At 42.7% G+C, this 22,084-nt stretch overlaps 1 protein-coding gene across 1 annotated transcript in view; it reads left to right on the top strand.

Moving 5' to 3' along the window:
- Nucleotides 1-22,084, top strand: part of LOC121580549 (egl nine homolog 1) — an 84,041-nt gene that overhangs the window by 47,260 nt on the left and 14,697 nt on the right. The window contains exon 2 of the mRNA XM_041895493.1: nt 1,192-1,311. Coding sequence (XP_041751427.1) covers nt 1,192-1,311 — 120 coding nt within the window. The remainder of the gene's footprint in view (nt 1-1,191; nt 1,312-22,084) is intronic.

Consider the following 22,084-nt stretch of genomic DNA (forward strand, 5'->3'; position numbering starts at 1 on the left):
GGTGCAAACCCAACACCTAACATCACCCCGAGAACACCATCCCCACAGTGAAGCATGGTGGTGGCGGTATCATGCTGTGGGGATGTTTCTAATCGGCAGGGACTGGTAAACTGGTCAGAATTGAAGGAATGATGGACGGCACTAAATACAGGGACATTTTTGAGGGAAACCTGTTTCAGTCTTCCAGAGACTTGAGACTGGGACGGAGGTTCACCTTCCAGCAGGACAATGACCCTAAGCATACTGCTAAAGCAACACTTGAGTGGTTTAAGGGGAAACATTTAAATGTCTTGGAATGGCTTAGTCAAAGCCCAGACCTCAATCCAATTGAGAATCTGTGGTATGACTTAAAGATTGCTGTACACCAGCGGAACCCATCCAAGTTGAAGGAGCTGGAGCAGTTTTGCCATGAAGAATGGGCAAATATCCCAGTGGCTAGATGTGCCAAGCTTGATTTCCCTGTTGTGTTGGGTCTTCCCTGGCTCGCACTACACGACCCCACCTTTTCATGGCCGCAGAGGGTTCTCACGGGGGGTGAATAGTTATGCACACTCAAGTTTTCTGTTTTTTTGTGTTATTTCTTGTTTGTTTCACACAAAAAAATATTTTGCATCTTCAAAGTGGTAGGCATGTTGTGTAAATCAAATGATACAAACCCCCCAAAATCAATTGTAATTCCAGGTTGTAAGGCAACAAAATAGGAAAAATGCCAAGGGGGGTGAATACTTTCACAAGCCACTGTAGGTGAGGCAGGTGAACCTGTAGCCGTATTACTTCAACAGTATTTAACACGGTGACTGGCCTTGTATACTATTCAGGCTACCTGTAATTATGCAATCCTAAAGTACTATGACTTCTGCTGACATTTTTAAAACATTCCAAATTACAACAAATGTGTTATGATAGAGTTTGATCAAGAAATCTTTCAGATTTGAATGTCTATTTTAGACTGTAACGTCAATAACGGAGAGTGTAACATTCATAGCGGTTGTTTGTGGGGGTCTCCTTCCTAGGTCTAATCATGAGATTTAGTTAATTGATCACATTCTTAGGAGAGTCAGGACTAATCTTCTCCTCCTAGGCTAATCATGAGAGTTAGTCTATTTAATGTTGTTATGAGTAATTCTGTTATCACGTATACTTAGGAGAGTCAGGACTAATCTTTTCCTCTGTTTCTGTTCTGTTGTCTAGGCGATGGTGGCATGTTACCCAGGCAACGGGACCGGATACGTACGCCACGTGGACAACCCGAACGGAGACGGGCGATGTGTCACCTGTATATACTACCTAAATAAAGACTGGGACGCCAAGGTATATTACTAATATTACTGTCTACAGTTATCTACTATTACTGAACCATGTAGCACAGAGACTGGGATACCAAGGTATGAAATATTACTGTCTACAGTTAATCCTGAAATTAACCCTCTAGCAAAGAGGGTGGACAGGATCCTTTGGGTTTTGACCAAGTAGGGAATAGGGTGTGTTGTTGCTTTAGTCTCTGGATCTCTAGTCTGTAGTCTCTGGTGTCTCTGGATCTCTAGTTTGTAGTCTGTGGTGTTTCTGGATCTCTAGTTTGTAGTCTGTGGTGTCTCTGGTGTTTACTCTCTGGGTCTCTAGTTTGTAGTCTGTAGTCTGTGGTGTTTCTGGATCTGTAGTTTGTAGTCTGTGGTGTTTCTGGATCTCTGGTTTGTAGTCTGTGGTGTCTGTTGTGTTTCTGGATCTGTAGTTTGTAGTCTGTGGTGTTTCTGGATCTCTAGTTTGTAGTCGGTGGTGTTTCTGGATCTCTAGTTTGTAGTCTGTGGTGTTTCTGGATCTCTGGTTTGTAGTCTGTGGTGTTTCTGGATCTCTAGTTTGTAGTCTGTGGTGTTTCTGGTCTTTCTGGATCTCTAGTTTGTAGTCTGTGGTGTCTCTGTTGTCTCTTCATCTCTACTTTGTAGTTAGCTGTGTTTCTGGATCTCTAGTGTGTAGTCTGTGGTGTTTCTGGATCTCTAGTTTGTAGTCTGTGGTGTCTCTGGTGTTTCTGGATCTCTAGTGTGTAGTCTGTGGTGTTTCTGGATCTCTAGTTTGTAGTCTGTGGTGTCTGTGGTGTTTCTGGATCTCTAGTTTGTAGTCTGTGGTGTCTGTGGTGTTTCTGGATCTCTAGTTTGTAGTCTGTGTTGTGTTTGGTGTTTCTGGATCTCTAGTTTGTAGTCTGTGTTGTGTTTGGTGTTTCTGGATCTCTAGTTTGTAGTCTGTGGTGTATTTGGTGTTTCTGGATCTCTAGTTTGTAGTCTGTGGTGTATTTGATGTTTCTGGATCTCTAGTTTGTAGTCTGTGGTGTATTTGGTGTTTCTGGATCTCTAGTTTGTAGTGTGTGGTGTCTCTGGTGTCTGTGGATCTCTAGTTTGTAGTCTGTGGTGTGTGTGGTGTTTCTGGATCTCTAGTTTGTAGTCTGTGGTGTGTTTGGTGTTTCTGGATCTCTGGTTTGTAGTCTGTGATGCGTCTGGATCTCTAGTTTGTGGTCTGTGGTGTCTGTGGGTTTTCTGGATCTCTACTTTGTAGTCTTTGGTGTCTCTTTTGTCTCTGGATCTCTGGTTTGTAGTATGTGTTGTTTCTGGTGTTTCTGGATCTCTAGTTTGTAGTCTGTGGTGTTTCTGGATCTCTAATTTGTAGTCTGTGGTGTATTTGGTGTTTCTGGATCTCTAGTTTGTAGTCTGTGGTGTATTTGGTGTTTCTGGATCTCTAGTTTGTAGTCTGTGGTGTATTTGGTGTTTCTGTATCTATAGTTTGTAGTCTGGTGTCTATGGTGTTTCTGGATCTCTAGTTTGTGGTCTGTGGTGTCTGTTGGTTTTCTGGATCTCTACTTTGTAGTCTTTAGTGTCTCTGGTGGCTCTGGATCTCTGGTTTGTAGTATGTGGTGTCTGGTATTTAGTTTCTGGTCTATGTTGTGTCTGGTGTCTCTGGATATCTAGTTTGTAGTCGGTGGTGTCTGTGGTGTTTCTGGATCTCTAGTTTGTAGTCTGTGGTGTGTCTGGTATTTCTGGATCTCTAGTTTGTAGTCTGTGGTGTTTCTGGTGTCTCTGGATTTGTAGTTTGTGGTGTTTCTGGATCTCTAGTTTGTAGTCTGTGGTGTCTCTTGTGTTTCTGGATCTCTAGTTTGTAGTCTGTGGTGTCTCTGGTGTCTGTGGATCTAGTTTGTAGTCGGTGGTGTTTCTGGATCTCTTGTTTGTAGTCTGTGGTGTCTCTTGTGTTTCTGGATCTCTAGTTTGTAGTCTGTGTTGTGTTTGGTGTTTCTGGATCTCTAGTTTGTAGTCTGTGTTGTATTTGGTGTTTCTGGATCTCTAGTTTGTAGTCTGTGGTGTCTCTGGTGTCTGTGGATCTAGTTTGTAGTCTGTGGTGTCTCTGGTGTTTACTCTCTGGGTCTCTAGTTTGTAGTCTGTAGTGTGTGGAGTTTCTGGATTTCTAGTTTGTAGTTTATGGTGTCTCCGGTGTTTCTGGATCTGTAGTTTGTAGTCTGTGGTGTCTGTGGTGTTTCTGGATCTCTGATTTGTAGTCTGTGGTGTCTGTGGTATTTCTGGATCTCTGGTTTGTAGTCTGTGGTGTCTCTGGTGTTTCTGGATCTCTAGTTTGTAGTCTGTGGTGTCTCTGGATCTCTAGTTTGTAGAGTGTGGTGTATTTGGTGTTTCTGGATCTCTAGTTTGTAGTCTGTGGTGTTTCTGGTGTTTCTGGATTTCTAGTTTGTAGTTTGTGGTGTCTCTGGTGTTTCTGGATCTCTAGTTTGTAGTCTGTGGTGTCTGGTATTTAGTTTCTGGTCTATGTTGTGTCTGGTGTCTCTGGATATCTAGTTTGTAGTCGGTGGTGTCTGTGGTGTTTCTGGATCTCTAGTTTGTAGTCTGGTGTCTGTGGTGTTTCTGGATCTCTAGTTTGTAGTCTGTGTTGTGTTTGGTGTTTCTGGATCTCTAGTTTGTAGTCTGTGTTGTGTTTGGTGTTTCTGGATCTCTAGTTTGTAGTCTGTGGTGTATTTGGTGTTTCTGGATCTCTAGTTTGTAGTCTGTGGTGTCTGGTATTTAGTTTCTGGTCTATGTTGTGTCTGGTGTCTCTGGATATCTAGTTTGTAGTCTGTGGTGTCTCTGGTGTCTGTGGATCTAGTTTGTAGTCGGTGTTTCTGGATCTCTTGTTTGTAGTCTGTGGTGTCTCTTGTGTTTCTGGATCTCTAGTTTGTAGTCTGGTGTCTGTGGTGTTTCTGGATCTCTAGTTCGTAGTCTGTGGTGTGTTTGGTGTTTCTGGATCTCTAGTTTGTAGTCTGTGGTGTGTTTGGTGTTTCTGGATCTCTAGTTTGTTGTCTGTGGGTTTTCTGGATCTCTACTTTGTAGTCTTTAGTGTCTCTGGTGGCTCTGGATCTCTGGTTTGTAGTCTGTGGTGTGTCTGGATCTCTAGTTTGTGGTCTGTGGTGTCTGTGGGTTTTCTGGATCTCTACTTTGTAGTCTTTGGTGTCTCTTTTGTCTCTGGATCTCTGGTTTGTAGTATGTGTTGTTTCTGGTGTTTCTGGATCTCTAGTTTGTAGTCTGTGGTGTTTCTGGATCTCTAGTTTGTAGTCTGTGGTGTCTGTGGTGTTTCTTGATCTCTAATTTGTAGTCTGTGGTGTATTTGGTGTTTCTGGATCTCTAGTTTGTAGTCTGTGGTGTATTTGGTGTTTCTGTATCTATAGCTTGTAGTCTGGTGTCTATGGTGTTTCTGGATCTCTAGTTTGTAGTGTGTGGTGTCTCTGGTGTCTGTGGATCTCTTGTTTGTAGTCTGTGGTGTGTGTGGTGTTTCTGGATCTCTAGTTTGTAGTCTGTGGTGTGTTTGGTGTTTCTGGATCTCTAGTTTGTGGTCTGTGGTGTCTGTTGGTTTTCTGGATCTCTACTTTGTAGTCTTTAGTGTCTCTGGTGGCTCTGGATCTCTGGTTTGTAGTATGTGGTGTCTGGTATTTAGTTTCTGGTCTATGTTGTGTCTGGTGTCTCTGGATATCTAGTTTGTAGTCGGTGGTGTCTGTGGTGTTTCTGGATCTCTAGTTTGTAGTCTGTGGTGTGTCTGGTATTTCTGGATCTCTAGTTTGTAGTCTGTGGTGTTTCTGGTGTCTCTGGATTTGTAGTTTGTGGTGTTTCTGGATCTCTAGTTTGTAGTCTGTGGTGTCTCTTGTGTTTCTGGATCTCTAGTTTGTAGTCTGTGGTGTCTCTGGTGTCTGTGGATCTAGTTTGTAGTCGGTGGTGTTTCTGGATCTCTTGTTTGTAGTCTGTGGTGTCTCTTGTGTTTCTGGATCTCTAGTTTGTAGTCTGTGTTGTGTTTGGTGTTTCTGGATCTCTAGTTTGTAGTCTGTGTTGTATTTGGTGTTTCTGGATCTCTAGTTTGTAGTCTGTGGTGTCTCTGGTGTCTGTGGATCTAGTTTGTAGTCTGTGGTGTCTCTGGTGTTTACTCTCTGGGTCTCTAGTTTGTAGTCTGTAGTGTGTGGAGTTTCTGGATTTCTAGTTTGTAGTTTATGGTGTCTCCGGTGTTTCTGGATCTGTAGTTTGTAGTCTGTGGTGTCTGTGGTGTTTCTGGATCTCTGATTTGTAGTCTGTGGTGTCTGTGGTGTTTCTGGATCTCTGGTTTGTAGTGTGTGGTGTCTCTGGTGTTTCTGGATCTCTAGTTTGTAGTCTGTGGTGTCTCTGGATCTCTAGTTTGTAGAGTGTGGTGTGTTTGGTGTTTCTGGATCTCTAGTTTGTAGTCTGTGGTGTTTCTGGTGTTTCTGGATTTCTAGTTTGTAGTTTGTGGTGTCTCTGGTGTTTCTGGATCTCTAGTTTGTAGTCTGTGGTGTCTGGTATTTAGTTTCTGGTCTATGTTGTGTCTGGTGTCTCTGGATATCTAGTTTGTAGTCGGTGGTGTCTGTGGTGTTTCTGGATCTCTAGTTTGTAGTCTGGTGTCTGTGGTGTTTCTGGATCTCTAGTTTGTAGTCTGTGTTGTGTTTGTGTTTCTGGATCTCTAGTTTGTAGTCTGTGTTGTGTTTGGTGTTTCTGGATCTCTAGTTTGTAGTCTGTGGTGTATTTGGTGTTTCTGGATCTCTAGTTTGTAGTCTGTGGTGTCTGGTATTTAGTTTCTGGTCTATGTTGTGTCTGGTGTCTCTGGATATCTAGTTTGTAGTCTGTGGTGTCTCTGGTGTCTGTGGATCTAGTTTGTAGTCGGTGTTTCTGGATCTCTTGTTTGTAGTCTGTGGTGTCTCTTGTGTTTCTGGATCTCTAGTTTGTAGTCTGGTGTCTGTGGTGTTTCTGGATCTCTAGTTCGTAGTCTGTGGTGTGTTTGGTGTTTCTGGATCTCTAGTTTGTAGTCTGTGGTGTGTTTGGTGTTTCTGGATCTCTAGTTTGTTGTCTGTGGGTTTTCTGGATCTCTACTTTGTAGTCTTTAGTGTCTCTGGTGGCTCTGGATCTCTGGTTTGTAGTCTGTGGTGTGTCTGGATCTCTAGTTTGTGGTCTGTGGTGTCTGTGGGTTTTCTGGATCTCTACTTTGTAGTCTTTGGTGTCTCTTTTGTCTCTGGATCTCTGGTTTGTAGTATGTGGTGTGTCTGGATCTCTAGTTTGTGGTCTGTGGTGTCTGTGGGTTTTCTGGATCTCTACTTTGTAGTCTTTGGTGTCTCTTTTGTCTCTGGATCGCTAGCTTGTAGTATGTGTTGTTTCTGGTGTTTCTGGATCTCTAGTTTTAGTCTGTGGTGTATTTGGTGTTTCTGGATCTCTAGTTTAGTCTGTGGTGTTTCTGGATCTCTAGTTTGTAGTCTGTGGTGTTTCTGGATCTCTAGTTTGTAGTCTGTGGTGTCTGTGGTGTTTCTTGATCTCTAGTTTGTAGTCTGTGGCGTATTTGGTGTTTCTGGATCTCTAGTTTGTAGTCTGTGGTGTATTTGGTGTTTCTGGATCTATAGTTTGTAGTCTGGTGTCTATGGTGTTCCTGGATCTATAGTTTGTAGTCTGTGGTGTATTTGGTGTTTCTGGATCTATAGTTTGTAGTCTGGTGTCTATGGTGTCTGTGGATCTCTAGTTTGTAGTCTGTGGTGTGTTTGGTGTTTCTGGATCTCTAGTTTGTAGTCTGTGGTGTGTTTGGTGTTTCTGGATCTCTAGTTTGTAGTCTGGTGTCTATGGTGTCTGTGGATCTCTAGTTTGTAGTCTGTGGTGTGTTTGGTGTTTCTGGATCTCTAGTTTGTTGTCTGTGGTGTCTGTTGGTTTTCTGGATCTCTACTTTGTAGTCTTTAGTGTCTCTTTTGTCTCTGGATCTCTGGTTTGTAGTCTGTGGTGTTTCTGGATCTCTAGTTTGTAGTCTGTGGTGTGTCTGGTATTTCTGGATCTCTAGTTTGTAGTCTGTGGTGTCTCTGGTGTCTCTGGATTTGTAGTTTGTGGTGTTTCTGGATCTCTAGTTTGTAGTCTGTGGTGTCTCTTGTGTTTCTGGATCTCTAGTTTGTAGTCTGTGGTGTCTCTTGTGTTTCTGGATCTCTAGTTTGTAGTCTGTGGTGTCTCTTGTGTTTCTGGATCTCTAGTTTGTAGTCTGTGGTGTCTCTGGTGTCTGTGGATCTAGTTTGTAGTCGGTGGTGTTTCTGGATCTCTTGTTTGTAGTCTGTGGTGTCTCTTGTGTTTCTGGATCTCTAGTTTGTAGTCTGTGGTGTCTGTGGTGTTTCTGGATCTCTAGTTTGTAGTCTGTGTTGTGTTTGGTGTTTCTGGATCTCTAGTTTGTAGTCTGTGTTGTGTTTGGTGTTTCTGGATCTCTAGTTTGTAGTCTGTGTTGTGGTTGGTGTTTCTGGATCTCTAGTTTGTAGTCTGTGGTGTCTCTGGTGTCTGTGGATCTAGTTTGTAGTCGGTGGTGTTTCTGGATCTCTTGTTTGTAGTCTGTGGTGTCTCTTGTGTTTCTGGATCTCTAGTTTGTAGTCTGGTGTCTGTGGTGTTTCTGGATCTCTAGTTCGTAGTATGTGTTGTGTTTGGTGTTTCTGGATCTCTAGTTTGTAGTCAATGGTGTCTCTGGTGTCTGTGGATCTAGTTTGTAGTCGGTGGTGTTTCTGGATCTCTTGTTTGTAGTCTGTGGTGTCTCTTGTGTTTCTGGATCTCTAGTTTGTAGTCTGGTGTCTGTGGTGTTTCTGGATCTCTAGTTTGTAGTCTGTGTTGTGTTTGGTGTTTCTGGATCTCTAGTTTGTAGTCTGTGTTGTGTTTGGTGTTTCTGGATCTCTAGTTTGTAGTCTGTGTTGTGTTTGGTGTTTCTGGATCTCTAGTTTGTAGTCTGTGGTGTCTCTGGTGTCTGTGGATCTAGTTTGTAGTCGGTGGTGTTTCTGGATCTCTTGTTTGTAGTCTGTGGTGTTTATGGATCGCTAGTTTGTAGTCTGTGGTGTTTATGGATCGCTAGTTCGTAGTCAGTGTTGTGTTTGGTGTTTCTGGATCTCTAGTTTGTAGTCTGTGGTGTGTTTGGTGTTTCTGGATCTCTAGTTTGTTGTCTGGGGTGTCTGTGGGTTTTCTGGATCTCTACTTTGTAGTCTTTAGTGTCTCTGGTGGCTCTGGATCTCTGGTTTGTAGTCTGTGGTGTGTCTGGATCTCTAGTTTGTGGTCTGTGGTGTCTGTGGGTTTTCTGGATCTCTACTTTGTAGTCTTTGGTGTTTCTTTTGTCTCTGGATCTCTGGTTTGTAGTATGTGGTGTGTCTGGATCTCTAGTTTGTAGTCTGTGGTGTGTCTGGTCTTTCTGGATCTCTAGTTTGTAGTCTGTGGTGTCTCTGTTGTCTCTTCATCTCTACTTTGTAGTTAGCTGTGTTTCTGGATCTCTAGTGTGTAGTCTGTGGTGTTTCTGGATTTCTAGTTTGTAGTTTGTGGTGTCTCTGGTGTTTCTGGATCTCTAGTTTGTAGTCTGTGGTGTATTTGGTGTTTCTGGATCTCTAGTTTGTAGTCTGTGGTGTCTCTGGTGTTTCTGGATCTCTAGTTTGTAGTCTGTGGTGTTTCTGGATCTATAGTTTGTAGTCTGTGGTGTCTCTGGTGTTTCTGGATCTCTAGTTTGTAGTCTGTGGTGTATTTGGTGTTTCTGGATCTCTAGTTTGTAGTCTGTGGTGTCTCTGGTGTTTCTGGATCTCTAGTTTGTAGTCTGTGGTGTTTCTGGATCTCTAGTTTGTAGTCTGTGGTGTCTGGTATTTAGTTTCTGGTCTATGTTGTGTCTGGTGTCTCTGGATATCTAGTTTGTAGTCGGTGGTGTCTGTGGTGTTTCTGGATCTCTAGTTTGTAGTCTGTGGTGTGTCTTGTGTTTCTGGATCTCTAGTTTGTAGTCTGTGGTGTCTCTTGTGTTTCTGGATCTCTAGTTTGTAGTCTGGTGTCTGTGGTGTTTCTGGATCTCTAGTTTGTAGTCTGTGTTGTGTTTGGTGTTTCTGGATCTCTAGTTTGTAGTCTGTGTTGTGTTTGGTGTTTCTGGATCTCTAGTTTGTAGTCTGTGTTGTGTTTGGTGTTTCTGGATCTCTAGTTTGTAGTCTGTGGTGTCTCTGGTGTCTGTGGATCTAGTTTGTAGTCTGTGTTTCTGGATCTCTTGTTTGTAGTCTGTGGTGTCTCTTGTGTTTCTGGATCTCTAGTTTGTAGTCTGGTGTCTGTGGTGTTTCTGGATCTCTAGTTCGTAGTCTGTGTTGTGTTTGGTGTTTCTGGATCTCTAGTTTGTAGTCTGTGGTGTGTTTGGTGTTTCTGGATCTCTAGTTTGTTGTCTGTGGTGTCTGTGGGTTTTCTGGATCTCTACTTTGTAGTCTTTAGTGTCTCTGGTGAATCTGGATCTCTGGTTTGTAGTCTGTAGTCTGTCTGGATCTCTAGTTTGTGGTCTGTGGTGTCTGTGGGTTTTCTGGATCTCTACTTTGTAGTCTTTGGTGTCTCTTTTGTCTCTGGATCTCTGGTTTGTAGTATGTGGTGTGTCTGGATCTCTAGTTTGTAGTCTGTGGTGTCTGTTGGTTTTCAGGATCTCTACTTTGTAGTCTTTAGTGTCTCTGGTGGCTCTGGATCTCTGGTTTGTAGTATGTGGTGTGTCTGGATCTCTAGTTTGTGGTCTGTGGTGTCTGTGGGTTTTCTGGATCTCTACTTTGTAGTCTTTGGTGTCTCTTTTGTCTCTGGATCGCTAGCTTGTAGTATGTGTTGTTTCTGGTGTTTCTGGATCTCTAGTTTTAGTCTGTGGTGTATTTGGTGTTTCTGGATCTCTAGTTTAGTCTGTGGTGTTTCTGGATCTCTAGTTTGTAGTCTGTGGTGTTTCTGGATCTCTAGTTTGTAGTCTGTGGTGTCTGTGGTGTTTCTTGATCTCTAGTTTGTAGTCTGTGGTGTATTTGGTGTTTCTGGATCTCTAGTTTGTAGTCTGTGGTGTATTTGGTGTTTCTGGATCTATAGTTTGTAGTCTGTGGTGTTTCTGGATCTCTAGTTTGTAGTCTGTGGTGTCTGTGGTGTTTCTTGATCTCTAGTTTGTAGTCTGTGGTGTCTATGGTGTTTCTGGATCTCTAGTTTGTAGTGTGTGGTCTCTCTGGTGTCTGTGGATCTCTAGTTTGTAGTCTGTGGTGTGTGTGGTGTTTCTGGATCTCTAGTTTGTAGTCTGTGGTGTGTTTGGTGTTTCTGGATCTCTAGTTTGTAGTCTGTGGTGTGTGTGGTGTTTCTGGATCTCTAGTTTGTAGTCTGTGGTGTGTTTGGTGTTTCTGGATCTCTAGTTTGTTGTCTGTGGTGTCTGTTGGTTTTCTGGATCTCTACTTTGTAGTCATTAGTGTCTCTGGTGGCTCTGGATCTCTGGTTTGTAGTCTGTGGTGTGTCTGGATCTCTAGTTTGTGGTCTGTGGTGTCTGTTGGTTTTCTGGGTCTCTACTTTGTAGTCTTTGTTGTCTCTTTTGTCTCTCTGGATCTCTGGTTTGTAGTATGTGGTGTGTCTGGATCTCTAGCTTGTAGTATGTGTTGTTTCTGGTGTTTCTGGATCTCTAGTTTGTAGTCTGTGGTGTATTTGGTGTTTCTGGATCTCTAGTTTGTAGTCTGTGGTGTCTGGTATTTAGTTTCTGGTCTATGTTGTGTCTGGTGTCTCTGGATATCTAGTTTGTAGTCGGTGGTGTCTGTGGTGTTTCTGGATCTCTAGTTTGTAGTCTCTGGTGTGTCTGGTATTTCTGGATCTCTAGTTTGTAGTCTGTGGTGTCTCTGGTGTCTCTGGATTTGTAGTCTGTGGTGTTTCTGGATCTCTAGTTTGTAGTCTGTGGTGTCTCTTGTGTTTCTGGATCTCTAGTTTGTAGTCTGTGGTGTCTCTTGTGTTTCTGGATCTCTAGTTTGTAGTCTGTGGTGTCTCTGGTGTCTGTGGATCTAGTTTGTAGTCAGTGGTGTTTCTGGATCTCTTGTTTGTAGTCTGTGGTGTCTCTTGTGTTTCTGGATCTCTAGTTTGTAGTCTGTGGTGTCTGTGGTGTTTCTGGATCTCTAGTTTGTAGTCTGTGTTGTGTTTGGTGTTTCTGGATCTCTAGTTTGTAGTCTGTGTTGTGTTTGGTGTTTCTGGATCTCTAGTTTGTAGTCTGTGTTGTGTTTGGTGTTTCTGGATCTCTAGTTTGTAGTCTGTGGTGTCTCTGGTGTCTGTGGATCTAGTTTGTAGTCGGTGGTGTTTCTGGATCTCTTGTTTGTAGTCTGTGGTGTCTCTTGTGTTTCTGGATCTCTAGTTTGTAGTCTGGTGTCTGTGGTGTTTCTGGATCTCTAGTTCGTAGTATGTGTTGTGTTTGGTGTTTCTGGATCTCTAGTTTGTAGTCTGTGATGTCTCTGGTGTCTGTGGATCTAGTTTGTAGTCGGTGGTGTTTCTGGATCTCTTGTTTGTAGTCTGTGGTGTCTCTTGTGTTTCTGGATCTCTAGTTTGTAGTCTGTGTTGTGTTTGGTGTTTCTGGATCTCTAGTTTGTAGTCTGTGTTGTGTTTGGTGTTTCTGGATCTCTAGTTTGTAGTCTGTGGTGTCTCTGGTGTCTGTGGATCTAGTTTGTAGTCGGTGGTGTTTCTGGATCTCTTGTTTGTAGTCTGTGGTGTTTATGGATCGCTAGTTTGTAGTCTGTGGTGTTTATGGATCGCTAGTTCGTAGTCTGTGTTGTGTTTGGTGTTTCTGGATCTCTAGTTTGTAGTCTGTGGTGTGTTTGGTGTTTCTGGATCTCTAGTTTGTTGTCTGTGGTGTCTGTGGGTTTTCTGGATCTCTACTTTGTAGTCTTTAGTGTCTCTGGTGAATCTGGATCTCTGGTTTGTAGTCTGTGGTCTGTCTGGATCTCTAGTTTGTGGTCTGTGGTGTCTGTGGGTTTTCTGGATCTCTACTTTGTAGTCTTTGGTGTCTCTTTTGTCTCTGGATTCTGGTTTGTAGTATGTGGTGTGTCTGGATCTCTAGTTTGTAGTCTGTGGTGTCTGTTGGTTTTCAGGATCTCTACTTTGTAGTCTTTAGTGTCTCTGGTGGCTCTGGATCTCTGGTTTGTAGTATGTGGTGTGTCTGGATCTCTAGTTTGTGGTCTGTGGTGTCTGTGGGTTTTCTGGATCTCTACTTTGTAGTCTTTGGTGTCTCTTTTGTCTCTGGATCGCTAGCTTGTAGTATGTGTTGTTTCTGGTGTTTCTGGATCTCTAGTTTTAGTCTGTGGTGTATTTGGTGTTTCTGGATCTCTAGTTTAGTCTGTGGTGTTTCTGGATCTCTAGTTTGTAGTCTGTGGTGTTTCTGGATCTCTAGTTTGTAGTCTGTGGTGTCTGTGGTGTTTCTTGATCTCTAGTTTGTAGTCTGTGGTGTATTTGGTGTTTCTGGATCTCTAGTTTGTAGTCTGTGGTGTATTTGGTGTTTCTGGATCTATAGTTTGTAGTCTGTGGTGTTTCTGGATCTCTAGTTTGTAGTCTGTGGTGTCTGTGGTGTTTCTTGATCTCTAGTTTGTAGTCTGTGGTGTCTATGGTGTTTCTGGATCTCTAGTTTGTAGTGTGTGGTCTCTCTGGTGTCTGTGGATCTCTAGTTTGTAGTCTGTGGTGTGTGTGGTGTTTCTGGATCTCTAGTTTGTAGTCTGTGGTGTGTTTGGTGTTTCTGGATCTCTAGTTTGTAGTCTGTGGTGTGTGTGGTGTTTCTGGATCTCTAGTTTGTAGTCTGTGGTGTGTTTGGTGTTTCTGGATCTCTAATTTGTTGTCTGTGGTGTCTGTTGGTTTTCTGGATCTCTACTTTGTAGTCTTTAGTGTCTCTGGTGGCTCTGGATCTCTGGTTTGTAGTCTGTGGTGTGTCTGGATCTCTAGTTTGTGGTCTGTGGTGTCTGTTGGTTTTCTGGGTCTCTACTTTGTAGTCTTTGTTGTCTCTTTTGTCTCTGGATCTCTGGTTTGTAGTATGTGGTGTGTCTGGATCTCTAGCTTGTAGTATGTGTTGTTTCTGGTGTTTCTGGATCTCTAGTTTGTAGTCTGTGGTGTATTTGGTGTTTCTGGATCTCTAGTTTGTAGTCTGTGGTGTCTGGTATTTAGTTTCTGGTCTATGTTGTGTCTGGTGTCTCTGGATATCTAGTTTGTAGTCGGTGGTGTCTGTGGTGTTTCTGGATCTCTAGTTTGTAGTCTCTGGTGTGTCTGGTATTTCTGGATCTCTAGTTTGTAGTCTGTGGTGTCTCTGGTGTCTCTGGATTTGTAGTCTGTGGTGTTTCTGGATCTCTAGTTTGTAGTCTGTGGTGTCTCTTGTGTTTCTGGATCTCTAGTTTGTAGTCTGTGGTGTCTCTTGTGTTTCTGGATCTCTAGTTTGTAGTCTGTGGTGTCTCTGGTGTCTGTGGATCTAGTTTGTAGTCAGTGGTGTTTCTGGATCTCTTGTTTGTAGTCTGTGGTGTCTCTTGTGTTTCTGGATCTCTAGTTTGTAGTCTGTGGTGTCTGTGGTGTTTCTGGATCTCTAGTTTGTAGTCTGTGTTGTGTTTGGTGTTTCTGGATCTCTAGTTTGTAGTCTGTGTTGTGTTTGGTGTTTCTGGATCTCTAGTTTGTAGTCTGTGTTGTGTTTGGTGTTTCTGGATCTCTAGTTTGTAGTCTGTGGTGTCTCTGGTGTCTGTGGATCTAGTTTGTAGTCGGTGGTGTTTCTGGATCTCTTGTTTGTAGTCTGTGGTGTCTCTTGTGTTTCTGGATCTCTAGTTTGTAGTCTGGTGTCTGTGGTGTTTCTGGATCTCTAGTTCGTAGTATGTGTTGTGTTTGGTGTTTCTGGATCTCTAGTTTGTAGTCTGTGATGTCTCTGGTGTCTGTGGATCTAGTTTGTAGTCGGTGGTGTTTCTGGATCTCTTGTTTGTAGTCTGTGGTGTCTCTTGTGTTTCTGGATCTCTAGTTTGTAGTCTGTGTTGTGTTTGGTGTTTCTGGATCTCTAGTTTGTAGTCTGTGTTGTGTTTGGTGTTTCTGGATCTCTAGTTTGTAGTCTGTGGTGTCTCTGGTGTCTGTGGATCTAGTTTGTAGTCGGTGGTGTTTCTGGATCTCTTGTTTGTAGTCTGTGGTGTTTATGGATCGCTAGTTTGTAGTCTGTGGTGTTTATGGATCGCTAGTTCGTAGTCTGTGTTGTGTTTGGTGTTTCTGGATCTCTAGTTTGTAGTCTGTGGTGTGTTTGGTGTTTCTGGATCTCTAGTTTGTTGTCTGGGGTGTCTGTGGGTTTTCTGGATCTCTACTTTGTAGTCTTTAGTGTCTCTGGTGGCTCTGGATCTCTGGTTTGTAGTCTGTGGTGTGTCTGGATCTCTAGTTTGTGGTCTGTGGTGTCTGTGGGTTTTCTGGATCTCTACTTTGTAGTCTTTGGTGTCTCTTTTGTCTCTGGATCTCTGGTTTGTAGTATGTGGTGTGTCTGGATCTCTAGCTTGTAGTATGTGTTGTTTCTGGTGTTTCTGGATCTCTAGTTTAGTCTATTGTGTATTTGGTGTTTCTGGATCTCTAGTTTAGTCTGTGGTGTTTATGGATCTCTAGTTTGTAGTCTGTGGTGTCTGTGGTGTTTCTGGATCTCTAGTTTGTAGTCTGTGGTGTCTGTGGTGTTTCTGGATCTCTAGTTTGTAGTCTGTGGTGTCTGTGGTGTCTGTGGTGTTTCTGGATCTCTACTTTGTAGTCTTTGGTGTCTCTGGTGGCTCTGGATCTCTGGTTTGTAGTATGTGGTGTGTCTGGATCTCTAGTTTGTGGTTTGTGGTCTGTGGTGTCTGTGGTGTTTCTGGATCTCTAGCTTGTAGTATGTTTTGTTTCTGGATCTCTAGTTTGTAGTCTGTGGTGTCTGTGGTGTTTCTGGATCTCTAGTTTGTAGTCTGTGGTGTATTTGGTGTTTCTGGATCTCTAGTTTGTAGTCTTTGGTGTATTTGGTGTTTCTGGATCTCTAGTTTGTAGTCTGTGGTGTCTCTGGTGTTTCTGGATCTCTAGTTTGTAGTCTGTGGTGTCTGTGGTGTTTCTGGATCTCTAGTTTGTAGTCCGTGGTGTATTTGGTGTTTCTGGATCTCTAGTTTGTAGTCTAGTGTCTATGGTGTTTCTGGATCTCTAGTTTGTAGTATGTTGTGTCTCTGGTGTCTGTGGATCTCTAGTTTGTAGTCAGTGGTGTTTCTGGATCTCTAGTTTGTAGTCTGTGGTGTTTATGGATCTCTAGTTTGTAGTCTGTGTTGTCTCTGGTGTTTCTTGAACTCTAGTTTGTGGTGTGTTTGGTGTTTCTGGATCTCTAGTTTAGTCTGTGGTGTTTCTGGATCTCTAATTTAGTCTGTGGTGTTTCTGGATCTCTAGTTTAGTCTGTGGTGTTTATGGATCTCTAGTTTGTAGTCTGTGGTGTCTCTGGTGTCTCTGGATCTCTAGTTTGTAGTCTGTGGTGTCTGTGGTGTTTCTGGATCTCTAGTTTGTAGTCTGTGGTGTATTTGGTGTTTCTGGATCTATAGTTTGTAGTCTGGTGTCTATGGTGTTTCTGGATCTCTAGTTTGTAGTCTGTGGTGTCTGTTGGTTTTCTGGATCTCTACTTTGTAGTCTTTAGTGTCTCTGGTGGCTCTGGATCTCTGGTTTGTAGTCTGTGGTGTGTCTGGATCTCTAGTTTGTGGTCTGTGGTGTCTGTGGGTTTTCTGGATCTGGTGTCTCTTTTGTCTCTGGATCGCTAGCTTGTAGTATGTGTTGTTTCTGGTGTTTCTGGATCTCTAGTTTGTAGTCTGTGGTGTATTTGGTGTTTCTGGATCTCTAGTTTAGTCTGTGGTGTTTCTGGATCTCTAGTTTGTAGTCTGTGGTGTTTCTGGATCTCTAGTTTGTAGTCTGTGGTGTCTGTGGTTTTTCTGGATCTCTAGTTTGTAGTCTGTGGTGTCTGTGGTGTTTCTGGATCTCTAGTTTGTAGTCTGTGGTGTAGTTGGTGTTTCTGGATCTATAGTTTGTAGTCTGTGGTGTATTTGGTGTTTCTGGATCTATAGTTTGTAGTCTGGTGTCTATGGTGTTTATGGATCTCTAGTTTGTAGTCTGTGGTGTCTCTGGATCTCTAGTTTGTAGTCTGTGGTGTCTGTGGTGTTTCTGGATCTCTAGTTTGTAGTCTGTGGTGTATTTGGTGTTTCTGGATCTATAGTTTGTAGTCTGTGGTGTATTTGGTGTTTCTGGATCTATAGTTTGTAGTCTGGTGTCTATGGTGTTTCTGGATCTCTAGTTTGTAGTCTGTGGTGTCTCTGGGTCTGTGGATCTCTAGTTTGTAGTCAGTGGTGTTTCTGGATCTCTAGTTTAGTCTGTGGTGTTTCTGGATCTCTAGTTTGTAGTCTGTGGTGTCTCTGGTGTTTCTGGATCTCTAGTTTGTAGTCTGTGGTGTTTCTGGATCTCTAGTTTGTAGTCTGTGGTGTTTCTGGATGTCTAGTTTGTAGTCTGTGGTGTTTCTGGATCTCTAGTTTGTAGTCTGTTGTGTCTCTGGTGTTTCTGGATCTCCAGTTTGTAGTCTGTGGTGTTAATGTATTTTTGTTTGTAGTCTGTGGTGTCTGTGGTGTTTCTGGATCTCTACTTTGTAGTATTTGGTGGCTCTGGTGGCTCTGGATCTCTGGTTTGTAGTATGTGGTGTGTCTGGATCTCTAGTTTGTGGTTTGTGGTCTGTGGTGTCTGTGGTGTTTCTGGATCTCTAGCTTGTAGTATTTTTTGTTTCTGGATCTCTAGTTTGTAGTCTGTGGTGTCTGTGGTGTTTCTGGATGTCTACATTTACATTTACATTTACGTCATTTAGCAGATGCTCTTATCCAGAGCAACTTACAAATTGGGGTTTGTAGTCTTTGGTGTGTTTGGTGTTTCTGGATTTCTAATTTAGTCTGTGGTGTTTCTGGATCTCTAGTTTAGTCTGTGGTGTTTCTGGATCTCTAGTTTAGTCTGTGGTGTTTCTGGATCTCTAGTTTGTAGTCTGTGGTGTCTCTGGTGTTTCTGGATCTCTAGTTTGTAGTCTGTGGTGTCTCTGGTGTTTCTGGATCTCTAGTTTGTAGTCTGTGGTGTATTTGGTGTTTCTGGATCTCTAGTTTGTAGTCTGTGGTGTATTTGGTGTTTCTGGATCTATAGTTTGTAGTCTGGTGTCTATGGTGTTCCTGGATCTATAGTTTGTAGTATGTGGTGTGTTTGGTGTTTCTGGATCTCTAGTTTAGTCTGTGGTGTTTCTGGATCTCTAGTTTGTAGTCTGTGGTGTCTGTGGTGTTTCTGGATCTCTAGTTTGTAGTCTGTGGTGTCTCTGGATCTCTAGTTTGTAGTCTGTGGTGTTTCTGGATCTCTAGTTTGTAGTATGTGGTGTTTCTGGATCTCTAGTTTGTAGTCTGTGGTGTCTCTGGTGTTTCTGGATCTCTAGTTTGTAGTCTGTGGTGTTTCTGGATCTCTAGTTTAGTGTGTGGTGTTTCTGGATCTCTAGTTTGTAGTCTGTGGTGTATTTGGTGTTTCTGGATCTATAGTTTGTAGTCTGTGGTGTGTCTGGTATTTCTGGATCTCTAGTTTGTAGTCTGTGGTGTCTCTGGTGTCTCTGGATTTGTAGTCTGTGGTGTTTCTGGATCTCTAGTTTGTAGTCTGTGGTGTCTCTTGTGTTTCTGGATCTCTAGTTTGTAGTCTGTGGTGTCTCTTGTGTTTCTGGATCTCTAGTTTGTAGTCTGTGGTGTCTCTGGTGTCTGTGGATCTAGTTTGTAGTCAGTGGTGTTTCTGGATCTCTTGTTTGTAGTCTGTGGTGTCTCTTGTGTTTCTGGATCTCTAGTTTGTAGTCTGTGGTGTCTGTGGTGTTTCTGGATCTCTAGTTTGTAGTCTGTGTTGTGTTTGGTGTTTCTGGATCTCTAGTTTGTAGTCTGTGTTGTGTTTGGTGTTTCTGGATCTCTAGTTTGTAGTCTGTGTTGTGTTTGGTGTTTCTGGATCTCTAGTTTGTAGTCTGTGGTGTCTCTGGTGTCTGTGGATCTAGTTTGTAGTCGGTGGTGTTTCTGGATCTCTTGTTTGTAGTCTGTGGTGTCTCTTGTGTTTCTGGATCTCTAGTTTGTAGTCTGGTGTCTGTGGTGTTTCTGGATCTCTAGTTCGTAGTATGTGTTGTGTTTGGTGTTTCTGGATCTCTAGTTTGTAGTCTGTGATGTCTCTGGTGTCTGTGGATCTAGTTTGTAGTCGGTGGTGTTTCTGGATCTCTTGTTTGTAGTCTGTGGTGTCTCTTGTGTTTCTGGATCTCTAGTTTGTAGTCTGTGTTGTGTTTGGTGTTTCTGGATCTCTAGTTTGTAGTCTGTGTTGTGTTTGGTGTTTCTGGATCTCTAGTTTGTAGTCTGTGGTGTCTCTGGTGTCTGTGGATCTAGTTTGTAGTCGGTGGTGTTTCTGGATCTCTTGTTTGTAGTCTGTGGTGTTTATGGATCGCTAGTTTGTAGTCTGTGGTGTTTATGGATCGCTAGTTCGTAGTCTGTGTTGTGTTTGGTGTTTCTGGATCTCTAGTTTGTAGTCTGTGGTGTGTTTGGTGTTTCTGGATCTCTAGTTTGTTGTCTGGGGTGTCTGTGGGTTTTCTGGATCTCTACTTTGTAGTCTTTAGTGTCTCTGGTGGCTCTGGATCTCTGGTTTGTAGTCTGTGGTGTGTCTGGATCTCTAGTTTGTGGTCTGTGGTGTCTGTGGGTTTTCTGGATCTCTACTTTGTAGTCTTTGGTGTCTCTTTTGTCTCTGGATCTCTGGTTTGTAGTATGTGGTGTGTCTGGATCTCTAGCTTGTAGTATGTGTTGTTTCTGTTGTTTCTGGATCTCTAGTTTTAGTCTATTGTGTATTTGGTGTTTCTGGATCTCTAGTTTAGTCTGTGGTGTTTATGGATCTCTAGTTTGTAGTCTGTGGTGTCTGTGGTGTTTCTGGATCTCTAGTTTGTAGTCTGTGGTGTCTGTGGTGTTTCTGGATCTCTAGTTTGTAGTCTGTGGTGTTTGTGGTGTCTGTGGTGTTTCTGGATCTCTACTTTGTAGTCTTTGGTGTCTCTGGTGGCTCTGGATCTCTGGTTTGTAGTATGTGGTGTGTCTGGATCTCTAGTTTGTGGTTTGTGGTCTGTGGTGTCTGTGGTGTTTCTGGATCTCTAGCTTGTAGTATGTTTTGTTTCTGGATCTCTAGTTTGTAGTCTGTGGTGTCTGTGGTGTTTCTGGATCTCTAGTTTGTAGTCTGTTGTGTATTTGGTGTTTCTGGATCTCTAGTTTGTAGTCTTTGGTGTATTTGGTGTTTCTGGATCTCTAGTTTGTAGTCTGTGGTGTCTCTGGTGTTTCTGGATCTCTAGTTTGTAGTCTGTGGTGTCTGTGGTGTTTCTGGATCTCTAGTTTGTAGTCCGTGGTGTATTTGGTGTTTCTGGATCTCTAGTTTGTAGTCTAGTGTCTATGGTGTTTCTGGATCTCTAGTTTGTAGTATGTTGTGTCTCTGGTGTCTGTGGATCTCTAGTTTGTAGTCAGTGGTGTTTCTGGATCTCTAGTTTGTAGTCTGTGGTGTTTATGGATCTCTAGTTTGTAGTCTGTGTTGTCTCTGGTGTTTCTTGAACTCTAGTTTGTGGTGTGTTTGGTGTTTCTGGATCTCTAGTTTAGTCTGTGGTGTTTCTGGATCTCTAATTTAGTCTGTGGTGTTTCTGGATCTCTAGTTTAGTCTGTGGTGTTTATGGATCTCTAGTTTGTAGTCTGTGGTGTCTCTGGTGTCTCTGGATCTCTAGTTTGTAGTCTGTGGTGTCTGTGGTGTTTCTGGATCTCTAGTTTGTAGTCTGTGGTGTATTTGGTGTTTCTGGATCTATAGTTTGTAGTCTGGTGTCTATGGTGTTTCTGGATCTCTAGTTTGTAGTCTGTGGTGTCTGTTGGTTTTCTGGATCTCTACTTTGTAGTCTTTAGTGTCTCTGGTGGCTCTGGATCTCTGGTTTGTAGTCTGTGGTGTGTCTGGATCTCTAGTTTGTGGTCTGTGGTGTCTGTGGGTTTTCTGGATCTGGTGTCTCTTTTGTCTCTGGATCGCTAGCTTGTAGTATGTGTTGTTTCTGGTGTTTCTGGATCTCTAGTTTGTAGTCTGTGGTGTATTTGGTGTTTCTGGATCTCTAGTTTAGTCTGTGGTGTTTCTGGATCTCTAGTTTGTAGTCTGTGGTGTTTCTGGATCTCTAGTTTGTAGTCTGTGGTGTCTGTGGTTTTTCTGGATCTCTAGTTTGTAGTCTGTGGTGTCTGTGGTGTTTCTGGATCTCTAGTTTGTAGTCTGTGGTGTAGTTGGTGTTTCTGGATCTATAGTTTGTAGTCTGTGGTGTATTTGGTGTTTCTGGATCTATAGTTTGTAGTCTGGTGTCTATGGTGTTTCTGGATCTCTAGTTTGTAGTCTGTGGTGTCTCTGGTGTCTCTGGATCTCTAGTTTGTAGTCTGTGGTGTCTGTGGTGTTTCTGGATCTCTAGTTTGTAGTCTGTGGTGTATTTGGTGTTTCTGGATCTATAGTTTGTAGTCTGTGGTGTATTTGGTGTTTCTGGATCTATAGTTTGTAGTCTGGTGTCTATGGTGTTTCTGGATCTCTAGTTTGTAGTCTGTGGTGTCTCTGGGTCTGTGGATCTCTAGTTTGTAGTCAGTGGTGTTTCTGGATCTCTAGTTTAGTCTGTGGTGTTTCTGGATCTCTAGTTTGTAGTCTGTGGTGTCTCTGGTGTTTCTGGATCTCTAGTTTGTAGTCTGTGGTGTTTCTGGATCTCTAGTTTGTAGTCTGTGGTGTTTCTGGATGTCTAGTTTGTAGTCTGTGGTGTTTCTGGATCTCTAGTTTGTAGTCTGTTGTGTCTCTGGTGTTTCTGGATCTCCAGTTTGTAGTCTGTGGTGTTAATGTATTTTTGTTTGTAGTCTGTGGTGTCTGTGGTGTTTCTGGATCTCTACTTTGTAGTATTTGGTGGCTCTGGTGGCTCTGGATCTCTGGTTTGTAGTATGTGGTGTGTCTGGATCTCTAGTTTGTGGTTTGTGGTCTGTGGTGTCTGTGGTGTTTCTGGATCTCTAGCTTGTAGTATTTTTTGTTTCTGGATCTCTAGTTTGTAGTCTGTGGTGTCTGTGGTGTTTCTGGATGTCTACATTTACATTTACATTTACGTCATTTAGCAGATGCTCTTATCCAGAGCAACTTACAAATTGGGGTTTGTAGTCTGTGGTGTATTTGGTGTTTCTTGAACTCTAGTTTGTAGTCTTTGGTGTGTTTGGTGTTTCTGGATCTCTAGTTTAGTCTGTGGTGTTTCTGGATCTCTAGTTTAGTCTGTGGTGTTTCTGGATCTCTAGTTTGTAGTCTGTGGTGTCTCTGGTGTTTCTGGATCTCTAGTTTGTAGTCTGTGGTGTCTCTGGTGTTTCTGGATCTCTAGTTTGTAGTCTGTGGTGTATTTGGTGTTTCTGGATCTCTAGTTTGTAGTCTGTGGTGTATTTGGTGTTTCTGGATCTATAGTTTGTAGTCTGGTGTCTATGGTGTTCCTGGATCTATAGTTTGTAGTATGTGGTGTGTTTGGTGTTTCTGGATCTCTAGTTTAGTCTGTGGTGTTTCTGGATCTCTAGTTTGTAGTCTGTGGTGTCTGTGGTGTTTCTGGATCTCTAGTTTGTAGTCTGTGGTGTTTCTGGATCTCTAGTTTGTAGTATGTGGTGTTTCTGGATCTCTAGTTTGTAGTCTGTGGTGTCTCTGGTGTTTCTGGATCTCTAGTTTGTAGTCTGTGGTGTTTCTGGATCTCTAGTTTAGTGTGTGGTGTTTCTGGATCTCTAGTT

Source organism: Coregonus clupeaformis, chromosome 1 (genome assembly GCF_020615455.1).
Source record: "Coregonus clupeaformis isolate EN_2021a chromosome 1, ASM2061545v1, whole genome shotgun sequence".
NCBI lineage: Eukaryota > Metazoa > Chordata > Actinopteri > Salmoniformes > Salmonidae > Coregonus > Coregonus clupeaformis.